The sequence below is a fragment of the Alnus glutinosa genome, chromosome 1, assembly GCF_958979055.1.
Source record: "Alnus glutinosa chromosome 1, dhAlnGlut1.1, whole genome shotgun sequence".
In the NCBI taxonomy this organism is placed as follows: domain Eukaryota; kingdom Viridiplantae; phylum Streptophyta; class Magnoliopsida; order Fagales; family Betulaceae; genus Alnus; species Alnus glutinosa.
The window spans coordinates 43,547,101-43,559,827 of record NC_084886.1 but is presented as its reverse complement, the minus strand read 5'-3'; the positions used below and the strand labels follow the sequence as shown (position 1 = coordinate 43,559,827).

At 37.1% G+C, this 12,727-nt stretch overlaps 1 protein-coding gene across 2 annotated transcripts in view; it reads left to right on the top strand.

Moving 5' to 3' along the window:
• LOC133883124 (uncharacterized) overlaps positions 1-12,727 on the top strand; it is a 94,010-nt gene that overhangs the window by 63,355 nt on the left and 17,928 nt on the right. For both annotated transcript variants that reach the window (XM_062322353.1, XM_062322344.1), the window contains exons 35-45: positions 321-539; positions 4,682-4,785; positions 6,978-7,273; positions 7,437-7,521; positions 7,741-8,448; positions 8,574-8,892; positions 9,085-9,243; positions 9,347-9,510; positions 9,612-9,792; positions 9,865-10,131; positions 10,236-10,442. In XM_062322353.1, coding sequence (XP_062178337.1) covers positions 321-539; positions 4,682-4,785; positions 6,978-7,273; positions 7,437-7,521; positions 7,741-8,448; positions 8,574-8,892; positions 9,085-9,243; positions 9,347-9,510; positions 9,612-9,792; positions 9,865-10,131; positions 10,236-10,442 — 2,709 coding nt within the window. The remainder of the gene's footprint in view (positions 1-320; positions 540-4,681; positions 4,786-6,977; positions 7,274-7,436; positions 7,522-7,740; positions 8,449-8,573; positions 8,893-9,084; positions 9,244-9,346; positions 9,511-9,611; positions 9,793-9,864; positions 10,132-10,235; positions 10,443-12,727) is intronic.

Sequence of the window (12,727 nt, the reverse complement as noted above, 5' to 3'; positions counted from 1 at the left end):
TTCTGGACCTTTGGTCTGCAACTTGTCAAAATCTAAAGTCTGAAGAATTCCCTGAATATAATATGTACATATACATGTATGCATGTATGTATGTATGATATTTGTATGTCTATTGTGGTATATGCTATGGTGTTTAATCTTAATTTCTATTGGCATCCAACTAAGTATATGAGTTCAGTTTTGCTGAAGAGTACACATTATGCTTTACAATCATATTAAACTTGCTTGTCTGAAGATTTGGAAGGATTGTTGTTTGTAACATTTCTCTTGGATTAGCTCAATGTTCCACAGTTTAATTGATTTGTTCATTGATCCATCAGAATGGTTCTCTTTTGAGGAAGTATGCATACTTGAGTAATGATAGCAGCTACTCAGTCTCATTAGAGGATGGTGTTGATGTTACATTGCTGGACAAGTCTTCATCTAATGATGAAAAAAAGAGTATACACTACATGCATGAATCGTCAGACACCTCAAATATCTCTTCGAATTCTCAAAATGATATAAAAAGGATGCAGAGTTTCACGTTTGAAACTCAGGTGAGTGATCTTTCTATTCCAGATCTATTACAAATAAGATTTTCTTTCAACATGTTTTCTTTTTCTGTTTTACTCTGAACTGTTGTGTGTTTAATATTTTGTTTAATTTGCAACATTGTGTTCCCACATTATTTATACATAAAAGTTAGTTGTTCAATTGCTTTTATGTCCATCTCTGGTTGCTTTTTGTTCACTATTTGTATTATTTGCTTCCGGTCTTAACTTTACCGTTAAACTTTGTACTTTGATCCTTTCTTTAAAAATTTTATGCTACATCCCTTAGACAAAGCTCCGACCAATTGACTAAATGGAACTTAAACTTGTCACTAATTCCACCCCACAAAAAAGTCCCTTTAAAGTTTTTCCATGCATTAAGCCACACCTACTGGAATGGGAAAAAGGTGCAAATGATAAGTAGGCAATTGGAAAGAGTGCTTTTAATCAAACTCAACCTATATGCCCTAGACAAATAAAGCATCTTCTCACCAGCCAAACGTCATTTCATGTTTCGACAATACCAATCCATATAGATGCCACCTTATAAGAAGCTCTCAAAGGAAGACCCAAATATCGGCAAAGATACCACCTTACAACTAGGGGTAAAAACCTAGTTACGGTTACCAGTTATTGGCTAATACCACTAACTGTAACTGGGGTAGCCGATTGACTAAAATCTTCAACCGGCTTCGGGTATTTAATAATTGGCGGTTACCGGTTGGTACCCGGTTAACAGCACCGGTAACGGAAATTTTAAAAAATTGGGTCTTTTGGTAAAAATTTGATTCTTTATAGGTAGAAAAACTTCCACAGGAGTTTGAATCTATTGAGCAGTATTTTGGGTCATACGTTTACCCCTTACTGGAAAAGACTTGTGCACAACTGCATTCAAGTATCAAGATTATATAAACGCCCCTTTTGCTGAAGTAAGAGCATTTGATGAATCTAAGCGGTATGGGTCGAATTTGTATGATGTTAAGATTGATTCCTGGAGAAACAAATTCATGTAATGTTAAGATTGTCATGTAATTCTTTGAATCGAGAAGTTGGTTCACCGTTATGTGTGGACTATGTAATATCATGTAATATATTATGGGTGGGCTGTGTAACATTACAAAATTACATGTTGGTGGGCTGTATTGTTTTCATTCATGTATCTGAACCGATAAATATATATATATATAGATATATCCGGTTACTGGTTATAATCGGGTTAAATAATTTTTAAAACCGTTAACCGCTCCAATATGGGCCGGTTACCGAATGCCGGCTGGTTATAACCAGTCGGCTTTACACACCTACCTACAACTAAGAATACGAGCCAAACCTTCTACATCAACCACATCTCCAGCGGGAAGTAACTCTGATTTAGATATATTAATCTTCAACTCTGAAATTGGTTCAAAACATAAGAGACGATGCAAATGACAGAGCTATTCAGGATTTTGCTCGCAAAAAATCAAAGTATTATCCATAAACAAAAGATGAGACTCTAGAAGCTCTTCATTATTTCTCGACCCTACCAGAAAACACGATAAAAAGCCCATTATCAACAAGGATAGACATTATCCTACTCAAAGCCTCCATTACAACCACAAACAATAGAGGAGATAAATGATCCCCCGTCTCAATTCATGAGAACTGCCAAAGAATCCAGAGGGAGAACCATTAATAAGAAATACAATGAACTACCCAACCTCTCCATTTCTCGCCAAAGCCACATCTCTTCAACAAATATAACAAAAACTCCTAATTGACATACATAATCATAGGCCTTCGTCTAAGTCCTATTTACATAGCACACCAGGTTCCCCTGATCTAATTCAACTATCAAGAAATTCATTAGCTACCAGAATTGTAAGATGGGAACAAAAGTGACATAGCATATTGATAACAAGAAAATGGCATTGAAAGTTTGAAACACACACCGGAAAAAAAAAAAAAAAAAAAAAAAAAAAAAAAAAAAAGAGAGAGAGAGAGAGGAGAATTTGTTCGAATCTTTCCTTCTCTCTCCCTTTGGGGCCAATTACTTATAATTAGAAATAATCTTCTCGAACACCATTTTTAGCCTGTTTGCAAGGACCTTAGAGATGATTTTATAAACACCACCCCACTAGACTAATAGGATGAGAGTTCTTATCATCTACATCACTGACTTTCTTGGGGATAAGGGAGATAAAAGTTGCATTGATTGTCTTCTCGAACTTCCCTCGGATATGAAACTCCTTGAAAACATCCATGATATCCTCTTAACCTCCCCAACAAATATGGAGAAAGGCCATGGAGAAACCATCAAGGCTTGGGGCTTTATCACCATTTAGGGCTCTCACTACCTCAAACACCTCACTTTGCTCGTGATCTCTTTCCAACCAAGAACCCTAATCAGCACGAATGGAATTGAATGAAAGACTACCCAATTTGTGCCACCAACTGAACTATTCTGAATAAAATTGATTATAAAATTGCACAATATCCTACCTCATTTATGTGGAATCTGAAGACATGGACCCATTAACAACTAAAGAATCTATGGTGTTATTTCTTTTATTCGAATTAGCCCCCTGGTAGAAAACTTTAGTGTTCTTGTCTCCTTTTCTCAACCAAAGAGTCCTTGACTTCTGCCTCCAACTCATTTCTTCGAGGAGAATAAACCTCTCCAAGTCCTTTTAATTTTCTTTCTCTCTTTCTTCTTTTTTTTCCTACAGTAATATTAGGCTCATGAATTCCATCAAAAATATGATTTCTCTGCTTCCCAATGTTGCCAAAACCCTCTTCATTCCATTTTTTCAGATCTGTTTTGAAGGCTCTCAACTTGCGTGCCAGCACAAAACTAGAGGATCTCTGAAAACTTTAGGACATCTACCATGTTTTCACCTGATCCACAAATTCCTGACTTCAGCCACATATTCTAAAATTTAAAATACGGGTTACTCCTACCCGAAACACCACAATCAAGCATCAAAGGGAAGTAATTCGACAAGATGCTTGGGAGTCTCCTCTGAGAAACACTAGGGAATTGTTCTTCTCAATCAGGAGAGAAAAGAAACCTAACAATTCTGTACCAAGACTGAGAATCACGATTATTGGACCACGTGAAGTTCCCACCTGTAAGAGGGATGTCCTAAGACCCGAATCAAAGATGAATTCTGAAAATTCCAGCATAGTTGGGGACTGTTGGGTGTTGCCTGATCTCTCACACGGATGTCGTATAACATTAAAATCACCCCCCCCCCCCCCCCCCCCCCCCCCCCCAATACACCATGGAAAATCCCGCCAGCTCATAAGCCCAACCAATTCGTCCAAAGCAATTTTCTGTCACTGTCATCAAATCATATTTGCTAATATTGCAGACTGTGGCCTGTCCACTGTAACATTTTTATTGACCTGTTATTTTGCCACTATTCTTAGTCCCTTTGTGCTATTTTGGAAACACTGCTCTTTGCCTCTGGAATAGGTATCAGAGATTAGACAAATAATTTTGAGGAAAAAGGGTAAAGATGATGTTTCAAACAGATTGCTTACGGACTTTCTTCACCTAGAGATGCATTATAATGTTGTAACCTTCTCTTGCACTTGGCCGAGCCGACCGAATCACAGAGTGGCTTATTGGCAAGCTCCTGACAGATTGGCTAGTACATGCATGTCTACTCTTTTCTTCTACTTACCAAAACAAAAAAGGAAAAACCTTTGCTTCTACTGGTCAGTGAAACCATGTCACAGCCAGCTTTGAGCAGGGTCTTGCTGGCTACATGCCAGACCTAACTGCATTCAATTCGGTTGCTAAATTTATTGAATGAAACTGCTTATGGCTCTTAGTGGCGATCTATTGGTATCTCACACAATGCTTTAGTTGTCCTAATTAATTGCATGACATAATGGAGTCCATATCTCTAGTTTTGGCTCCCATCTTTCACTTTGCTGGTAACTTCAGTGTAGTTTTGTCAATCTGGGATAATGCTACCATAAATAGATTTCATCAAGCAAATATTTTAATTTGCTTTTGCTTGTAGTAAAAATGATACTTAATTTTGAATATTTCTCAGTTTGATCTGCCTTTTTCGAAAATTCTTTAAATTTCTTTTTCTATTTTTTTATGCTCCCAATCTGATGGTGTTCTTTTTTGAATTGCTTAATTCTGTACTTAGGTTGTTTCTCCTGAGTTCACCTTCTACGATGGTACAAAGTCATCTATGGATGATTCGTCCTATGGTGAAAAGCTTCTCCGTGCAAAATTGGATTTGAGTTTCATGTAAGAGCAGCCAACTTTCCTTGGGCAATCTTTGTATTCTCTTCTAGGTAGTGCTTGTCATAGTGCATGTGGGTGAAAAAAAAAAGAAGAAAAACTCTCTGAAGGAGTTTGAACAATTTATCTGCTCTTGCTTTTTTAGTCAACTTTGCATTCTCTCTCTCTCTCTCTCTCACACACACACAGAGACACCCACCCACCCAGCCACACACACCCACATGCAAAAACTAATTAAGAGAATTCTCAACAGTTTTCAATCATAAAATGTGCTACTTATGGTCCCTAAAAGCTGTTGTGGTTTTAGTTTGCAGTTTAATAAAAGTATAAGAGAAGTTTCATTAAGGTTACATTAGTACTTAGATACATACTGGGATAGGTAAGTTGGTGTTCTCCAATTCTAAATGTTGGTAAAAAAGGGGTGCATCCATATTTTGGAGGACACACACGGTTAGAATATTAATTTAAATGATTAAATGCATAATTTCCTATCAGCTTAAGCTTTTGAAATTACTAATGCTTTAGCATGGTATCAGAACAAAGTTCTTGAGTTCGAACCTTGTCTCTTTCATTCATCTTCCATTAAAATTAAATATTTCACATGTTGGTCTCACTTATTCAGGGGGAGTTTGAGCCCACACATGAAGGAAATTGTTAGAATATTAATTAAGTAATTAAATTCACAATTTCCTATCAACTTAAGTTTTTAGGAGAATTGGTGATTTAACATGGTATCAGAGCAGAGGTACTGAGTTCGAACCCCAATTCCATAGTTTACCCCAATTTCAGTTCAATATTGAGAAAGAGTTTGAGCCCACACATGAGGGGGCATGTTAAAATATTAATTTAAATGATGAAGTCCATCATTTTTTATCAGCTTAAGTTTTGGAATAACTGGTGATTTTACACACACATTAATAGAGATATGGATGTTGATGTTGAACATAATATGCACATGTGCAGAATATGTAAGATTTGTACTTTAGGAAGTGTAATTTACAATAACAAGAAAGAATTATAGTATGGGAAATGAATCACATAGCAAGCATCTCATATTCAAATGTTCGAGTTATTAATCACCATGAAGCACATTTCTTCTAGTAAACCATACTGCAATTGGACCTCCTTTTTCCCAAGGATCCAAGGACAATATATAACAATGATGTAGAATGACAAAATCTAGATCTTTTTGGACAGCATGGTCAATGTTCTTAATATTCTAAATGTATATGTGGTCAATGTAAATGTATATTTGGTCAATGATAAAATTTAGATTGTTTTGGTACAATTTGGTCAATGTTCTTAATTTGGTCAAGTTTGTTTTTTTTATTAAATTTTAGATAAGCTATTTTTCCATTCAAAGGTGGGGGCGCCGAAAAGATGAGGAAGAATAGCCAAGATGGTTTGGCCCTGTAGAGTGGAGACTAATTTATGAGTCAGTGAGAGAGTGTGATTTTATTCATGTTGAAAGAGTGAAAAGAGAAAGAGGAAAGAAGCGTGGAGAAGGATTCATGTGGCCTACCCCAACTCTCTCTCTCTCTCGTTGAAAACATTGTTGTACATAAAAAGGCAATTATGCTGACATCAAGGAATTCAATTGGAGAAATCCAGCTGCAAAATCTCATGAAAGCTAAAATTTTGGTTAAAAACAACAGTTTCAACCACATTCCTGAGTAGTTTGATGCAGTCTTCTAAAATTGTAGAACTTTACATCACAGAATGAATATATGTTGTTGCCTTCTGCCAACATATGCATGTTTAACACGTTATGTCTTATGTCGCGTATTTTTTCAATTCTAAGTAAAGCTTGTTGTTCGGCTGTAGTTTTTGTTAGTATAGTGTGGTCCACATTGGTGGCTAACAAATTGAGTTGTATTGTGTTCCATTCTTAGTATTACTCTTTCGAAGTGCTCATGTGAATCCCACTTGGGTTTTCACTTTAGAAGCTCCTTTTGGCGAATGAAGAGTTTGAAAAGATATTTATATGAAAAGCCTGTTTCACTTGTTTCCTTTCTCTTGTTCTTCTTTTTCCCTTCTACTCATGAAACTTGTATCTTTCTCTCAGCCTTATAGATGAATTTTAATACTGTTTTGAGCATGTTGTTTGAGAACCAATATTTCCATCTCAATTTTTTGCATTTGAGCATTTAACAGATTTTGAATGCTTATAACAGTATTTAAATTATTTACTTGAACAGGTATGCATCAAAGGAAAATGATACCTGGATTCGAGCCTTGGTGAAAGATCTCACTGTTGAGGCCGGTTCTGGTCTTATCATTCTTGATCCAGTGGATATTTCAGGGGGATATACTTCTATTAAGGACAAAACAAATATGTCTCTGATATTGACCAATATATGTATCCATCTTTCACTTAGTGCCATTTCTGTCATTCTTAATCTGCAAAATCAGGCAGCAGCAGCATTACAATTTGGCAATGCAATACCCCTTGCTCCCTGTACCAACTTTGATCGACTATGGGTGTCCCCAAAAGGTTGTTCTCATATTAACTAAAGTTTTATTGATAATAATCTACACTCTCATAAGACATCAATTTCCTCAGTGTAGTTTTCCATGTAGATTCACAAACTCTTCTCTGGTTCTTAATTGACTTTCTGGTAATTTTCTTACTCACATGTGGGAGTATATTTCTGCAGAAAATGGTTCCCGTTACAACCTTACCTTTTGGAGGCCCCAAGCTCCGTCAAACTACGTCATATTGGGAGACTGTGTGACTTCAAGGTAGAAATATGTTAAATTGATTTTTTATTTAACCCATAGTGATCTTTTTTGAAAAAAAAAATTGTTTTTTATCACAATAATTTAAGTTTTCATATGGAAAAATGAGTTATAAAAGTAATATGGTATCTTACCAGATATGGTGCAGTTTTTATTTGATTATTTTCTAATGTTTTAGATACTATCTTTCATTAAATTTGATTTGTTGTAATGTGTTTTCAGGCCAATTCCTCCTTCACAGGCAGTAATGGCAGTAAGCAATACATATGGGCGTGTGAGGAAGCCTATTGGTTTCAATCTCATTGGTTTGTTCTCTCGTATTCAAGGATTTGATAGAGGTGAAGGCCATTCTGAACTTGATAGTGATTGTTCTCTTTGGATGCCTGTTGCACCGCTTGGATATACAGCACTGGGATGTGTTGCACATATAGGAAACCAACCTCCACCAAGTCATGTTGTTTATTGCATACGTTCTGACCTTGTTACATCGACAATGTTTTCAGAATGTATACATAGTGCCCCTTCAAATTCTTGTATTGCGAATGGATTTAGCATCTGGCGTCTAGACAATGTTGTTGGAACATTTTTTGCCCATTGTTCAACTGAATGCCCTACAAAAGACAAAAGTTTTGACCTGAATCATCTACTTCTCTTGAACTCAAATCGGCATCATTCTGCCTTGAAAGAATCTGGCTCAGATTTGACCGATGATCATGACTATGGAAGTGAACAAACAAATAATAAGAGTGCATATTCATCTGGATGGGACATTGTGAGATCAATTTCAAAAGCAAGTAATTGTTATATGTCCACTCCTAACTTTGAACGAATCTGGTGGGACAAGGGTGGTGACCTCCGACGGCCAGTCTCAATATGGCGACCTATTGTGCGTCCAGGTTATGCCATACTGGGTGATTGCATAACTGAAGGGTTAGACCTTTTTATCTTGCAATTTTTCTTTATAATACTTTTTGGTTATCATAATCTATACTTCTGTTAATCTTTTCATAAGCTATTATTTACCAACATGTCTCGTCACTTGTTGTTCCTGTCAGCTTAGAACCACCTGCTCTGGGCATAATATTCAAGGCTGATAATCCTGAAATATCTGCAAAGCCTGTGCAGTTTACTAGAGTCGCCCGTATCACAGGGAAAGGTTTTGATGAAGTTTTCTTCTGGTACCCAATTGCTCCTCCTGGTTATGCTTCTCTAGGATGCATAGTCTCAAGAACAGATGAAGCACCACGCCTAGATTCATTCTGCTGCCCGAGGATGGATCTTGTTAACCAAGCCAATATTCTTGAGGTTCCCATCTCCAGATCTTCCAGTTCAAAAGCCTCTCAGTGCTGGAGCATTTGGAAAGTTGAAAATCAGGTTAAAATGAATGTTCACTGATCTAGTAGTCTGATTGTCATTTAATTTTTTGGCTTCCCTATCTGATGTTAATTATAAAATATTGAACTTCTTTTTCCTTAATCAAACATTTCTTTTGCTTATTGCTTACTTTAGGCTTTTACTTAAAGAGAGGGAAATCCTTATGTTTATGGCTATCATTTGTTTCTGTAGGCCTGCACTTTTCTTGCTCGTTCTGATTTGAAAAATCCATCAAGTCGATTAGCTTACACTCTTGCTGATTCCGTGAAGCCAAAGGCTCGGGAAAACATAACTGCCGAATTGAAGCTAAGATGCTTCTCTTTGACCGTTCTTGACAGCTTATGTGGAATGGTTTGTTTTCTAAATGAAACTTGATCACCTAGATTCTGATGTTAAGATAGTTCCCTTTCTTTTAGTTGATATTATTATAAAGTCAGAATTTGAACCATTTCAGATGACACCACTCTTTGACACAACAATCACCAATATCAAGCTCGTAACACATGGTCGACTAGAGGCAATGAATGCAGTACTGATTTCCTCTATTGCTGCATCGGCCTTCAACACACAATTAGAAGCTTGGGAGCCCCTTGTTGAACCATTTGAAGGAATATTCAAGTAATATTTGCTTTTCTCAATCGATTATGTGCCTTTTTATTTCCTTTTATATTTAAATCTCTTTGCCCTTCAATGATGTTATTCTACTGTATCTGCTAAAGGTTTGAAACTTATGATACCAATGTACACCAAGCATCAAAACTTGGGAAGAGAGTGCGTGTTGCTGCTACCAACATCCTGAATATAAATGTCAGTGCTGCAAATCTTGAGACTTTTGTTGGGAGCATTCTTTCATGGCGAAAGCAGTTAGAGCTTGAACAGAAAGCAGCCAAGCTAAATGAGGTCTTGATCTTGAATTGATTTTTGTATTAAGCAGGTTGTTTTATGTGCTTTACTAGCTCACTATTTTTGCAGGAAGCTGGTCGTCATCGTATACGTGGAGACGACCCAACTTTTTCTGCGTTGGATGAAGATGACTTTCAGACTGTGATTTTAGAAAATAAACTTGGGTGTGATATTTATCTGAAAAAAGTTGAGCATTCGGATACAGTTGACCAGCTAAATCATGGTGACTACACTTCTGTTTGGATTCCACCTCCAAGGTTTTCAGACAGGTTAAATGTTGCAGATGAATCAAGGGAAGAACGTTATTATGTAGCTATACAGATTCTTGAAGCCAAGGTTGGGACTGTGGCTAAAGTTAATAAAATACTCACGCAAACATTCATTAATTATCTTCACTACTACTTCTTGGAAAGAACAGTGACGTTTTCTATTTTTTCCAGGGTTTACCAATCATTGATGATGGAAATAGCCATAATTTTTTCTGTGCTTTGCGCCTTGTCATTGATAGTCAGGCAACAGATCAGCAAAAGCTTTTTCCTCAGAGCGCAAGGACGAAATGTGTTAAACCTTTAGTTTCAAAACTCTACAACCTTGATGCAGGCACTGCAAAGTGGAACGAACTTTTCATATTTGAAGTTCCTCGGAAGGTATCTTATAAGACAGCTTTATTTTTTGCTGTACTTTTTATTTTGCTTGTATGTTTGTTATAAGAGAGAAATGATTATAGGTAGTGGACCATCAATTTAGACGGTTTATAAGAGTGACATTGCACAAAACTATGATCTCAATGTATAAAACTATATGGAAAATTAAGCTCCCTTTTGAGCTGCTGCTCCCATGTTGGTTGCAATTGCCTCATAATATTTTTGGCTTGGACCTGATTGAGGCATCTTCATCTTAGTATCATAGTTTAAAAACGTTTGCCTTTCAGTATTGGCTTTTGTTAGTGTAGGACAGCTTGGTATTATAGCTTGGTATTTTTTTGATAAGTAATGTCAATTCATTAATAAAGCACAGAGGGGAGCAACCCTAATACACATGAAGTATACAAGAGTACCCCTAATAGGAACGAACAGAAAATAGATTTAAAAAATCTGCATAAGTAAAAACATTCAAACTATGATGAGCCGTTATCCAAATATATAACTTGTTAAGCAAACACTCCCATAGTTCCAACATCGATGTTTCTACATCTTCAAAATGCCGCGCATTTCGCTCTTGCTAAATACACCACATTATACACAACAGATCTAACCGCCAAACTTCCTTAGTTGAACCGTACCCAAACGACGCTCCCCAGCTAGTCAACAATTCCATCATCCTTCGTGGCATAACCCACTCTACCCCAAATAGAGTAAGAATGTAGCTCCATAGATTGCAAGCAACTTTGCAATGAAGTAGCAGATATTCAATGGACTCTCCACTCTTTTTACACGTACAACACCATTCAATCACCACGACACTCCTCTTTCGCAGATTGTCATGCGTCAAAATTTTACCTAAAACTGCTGTCCATACAAAGAAAGTCACCATTGCTGGAGCCTTAACACGCCAGATACTCTTCCAAGGAAATGAAGGGCCATATTTCCTATTTAACACTTAATAATAGGACTTCACTTCAAATAGACCTCTTTTGTAAAGGCTCCAAACTAACCTATCATCCGCTCCATGTCGAACCGAAATAGAATAAAGCCAAGCGAAGAAAGAAAGTACCATCACCATCTCCCAATCCTGGACTGGACGTGTAAAAATAACATTGCACTGAATAACTCCATTTTGAACAACCAAGTTATCTGCCACCATCGCATCTTTATTCCTTACAATACTAAATAACACTGGAAAACATTGTTTCAAAGATCTATCTCCACACCACCAATCATGCCAAAAAGTTACATGTGACCCAACCCCAACCTCAAAATGAACAAGATTACGTAACTTATCCCTCCCCTTCCTAATATGTGTCTACACTCCCACTCCAAAAGTACCTAACAGCTCTTTAGAACACCACTCACCCCTTAGACTCTCAAATTTGACGTCAATCACCAATCGCCATAATGCCTCTCTCTCTCTCCCTACCATACCTCCACAACCATTTCCCTAGAAGAACTCGATTAAACTGGATGAATTTGTGAACTCCCAACCCACCTGATTGTAATGGAGTACAATTCTTGTTCCAATTCACTAAATGAAATTTTGCCTCATTTTCAGTGCCACCCCATAAAAAATTCCTTTGAAGTTTATCAAGTCGATTAGCCATGCCCACTGGAATAGGGAACAATGACAGGTAATACGTCGGAAGGTTAGAAAGAGTACTTTTAAGAAGAGTCAACCGACCACCCTTCGACAAATACATCCACCTCCATCCAGTCAACCGACGTTCCATTTTCTCAATGACACCATTTCAAATAGAAACGGCCTTATAAGAAGCATCCAACGGCAAACCCTAGTATGTCATAAGCAAAGATGCAACTCGACATCCAAGGAGTTGGGCCAACCCTTTGACATCCTCCACCTCACCGATTGGAACAATTTTTTATTTTCCTAAATTAATCCTTAATCCTGAAGCTGCCTCAAAACATAAGAAGATACAGCGTAGATGTCTAATTTGTTATGCTTGCGCACCACAAAAAAATCAACGTGTCATCGGCAAACAGTAAATGATTCACAACTAAAGCATCAGAATCCCTAGGTCCCACTGAAAACCATGTCAAGTTACTATGATCCATTGCCGCAATCAGCATCCGACTTAGTGCCTCCATAACCACGACAAACAATAAAGGGGAAAGTGGGTCCTCTTGTCACAATCCACGAGTGCTATTAAAAAAACCATACGGAGTTCCATTCACAATAATAGAAAATCACACTGTAGAAATACAAAACCGTATCAAAGTCCTCCATTTCTCCCCAAAACCACAACTCTGCAGTAAATAGA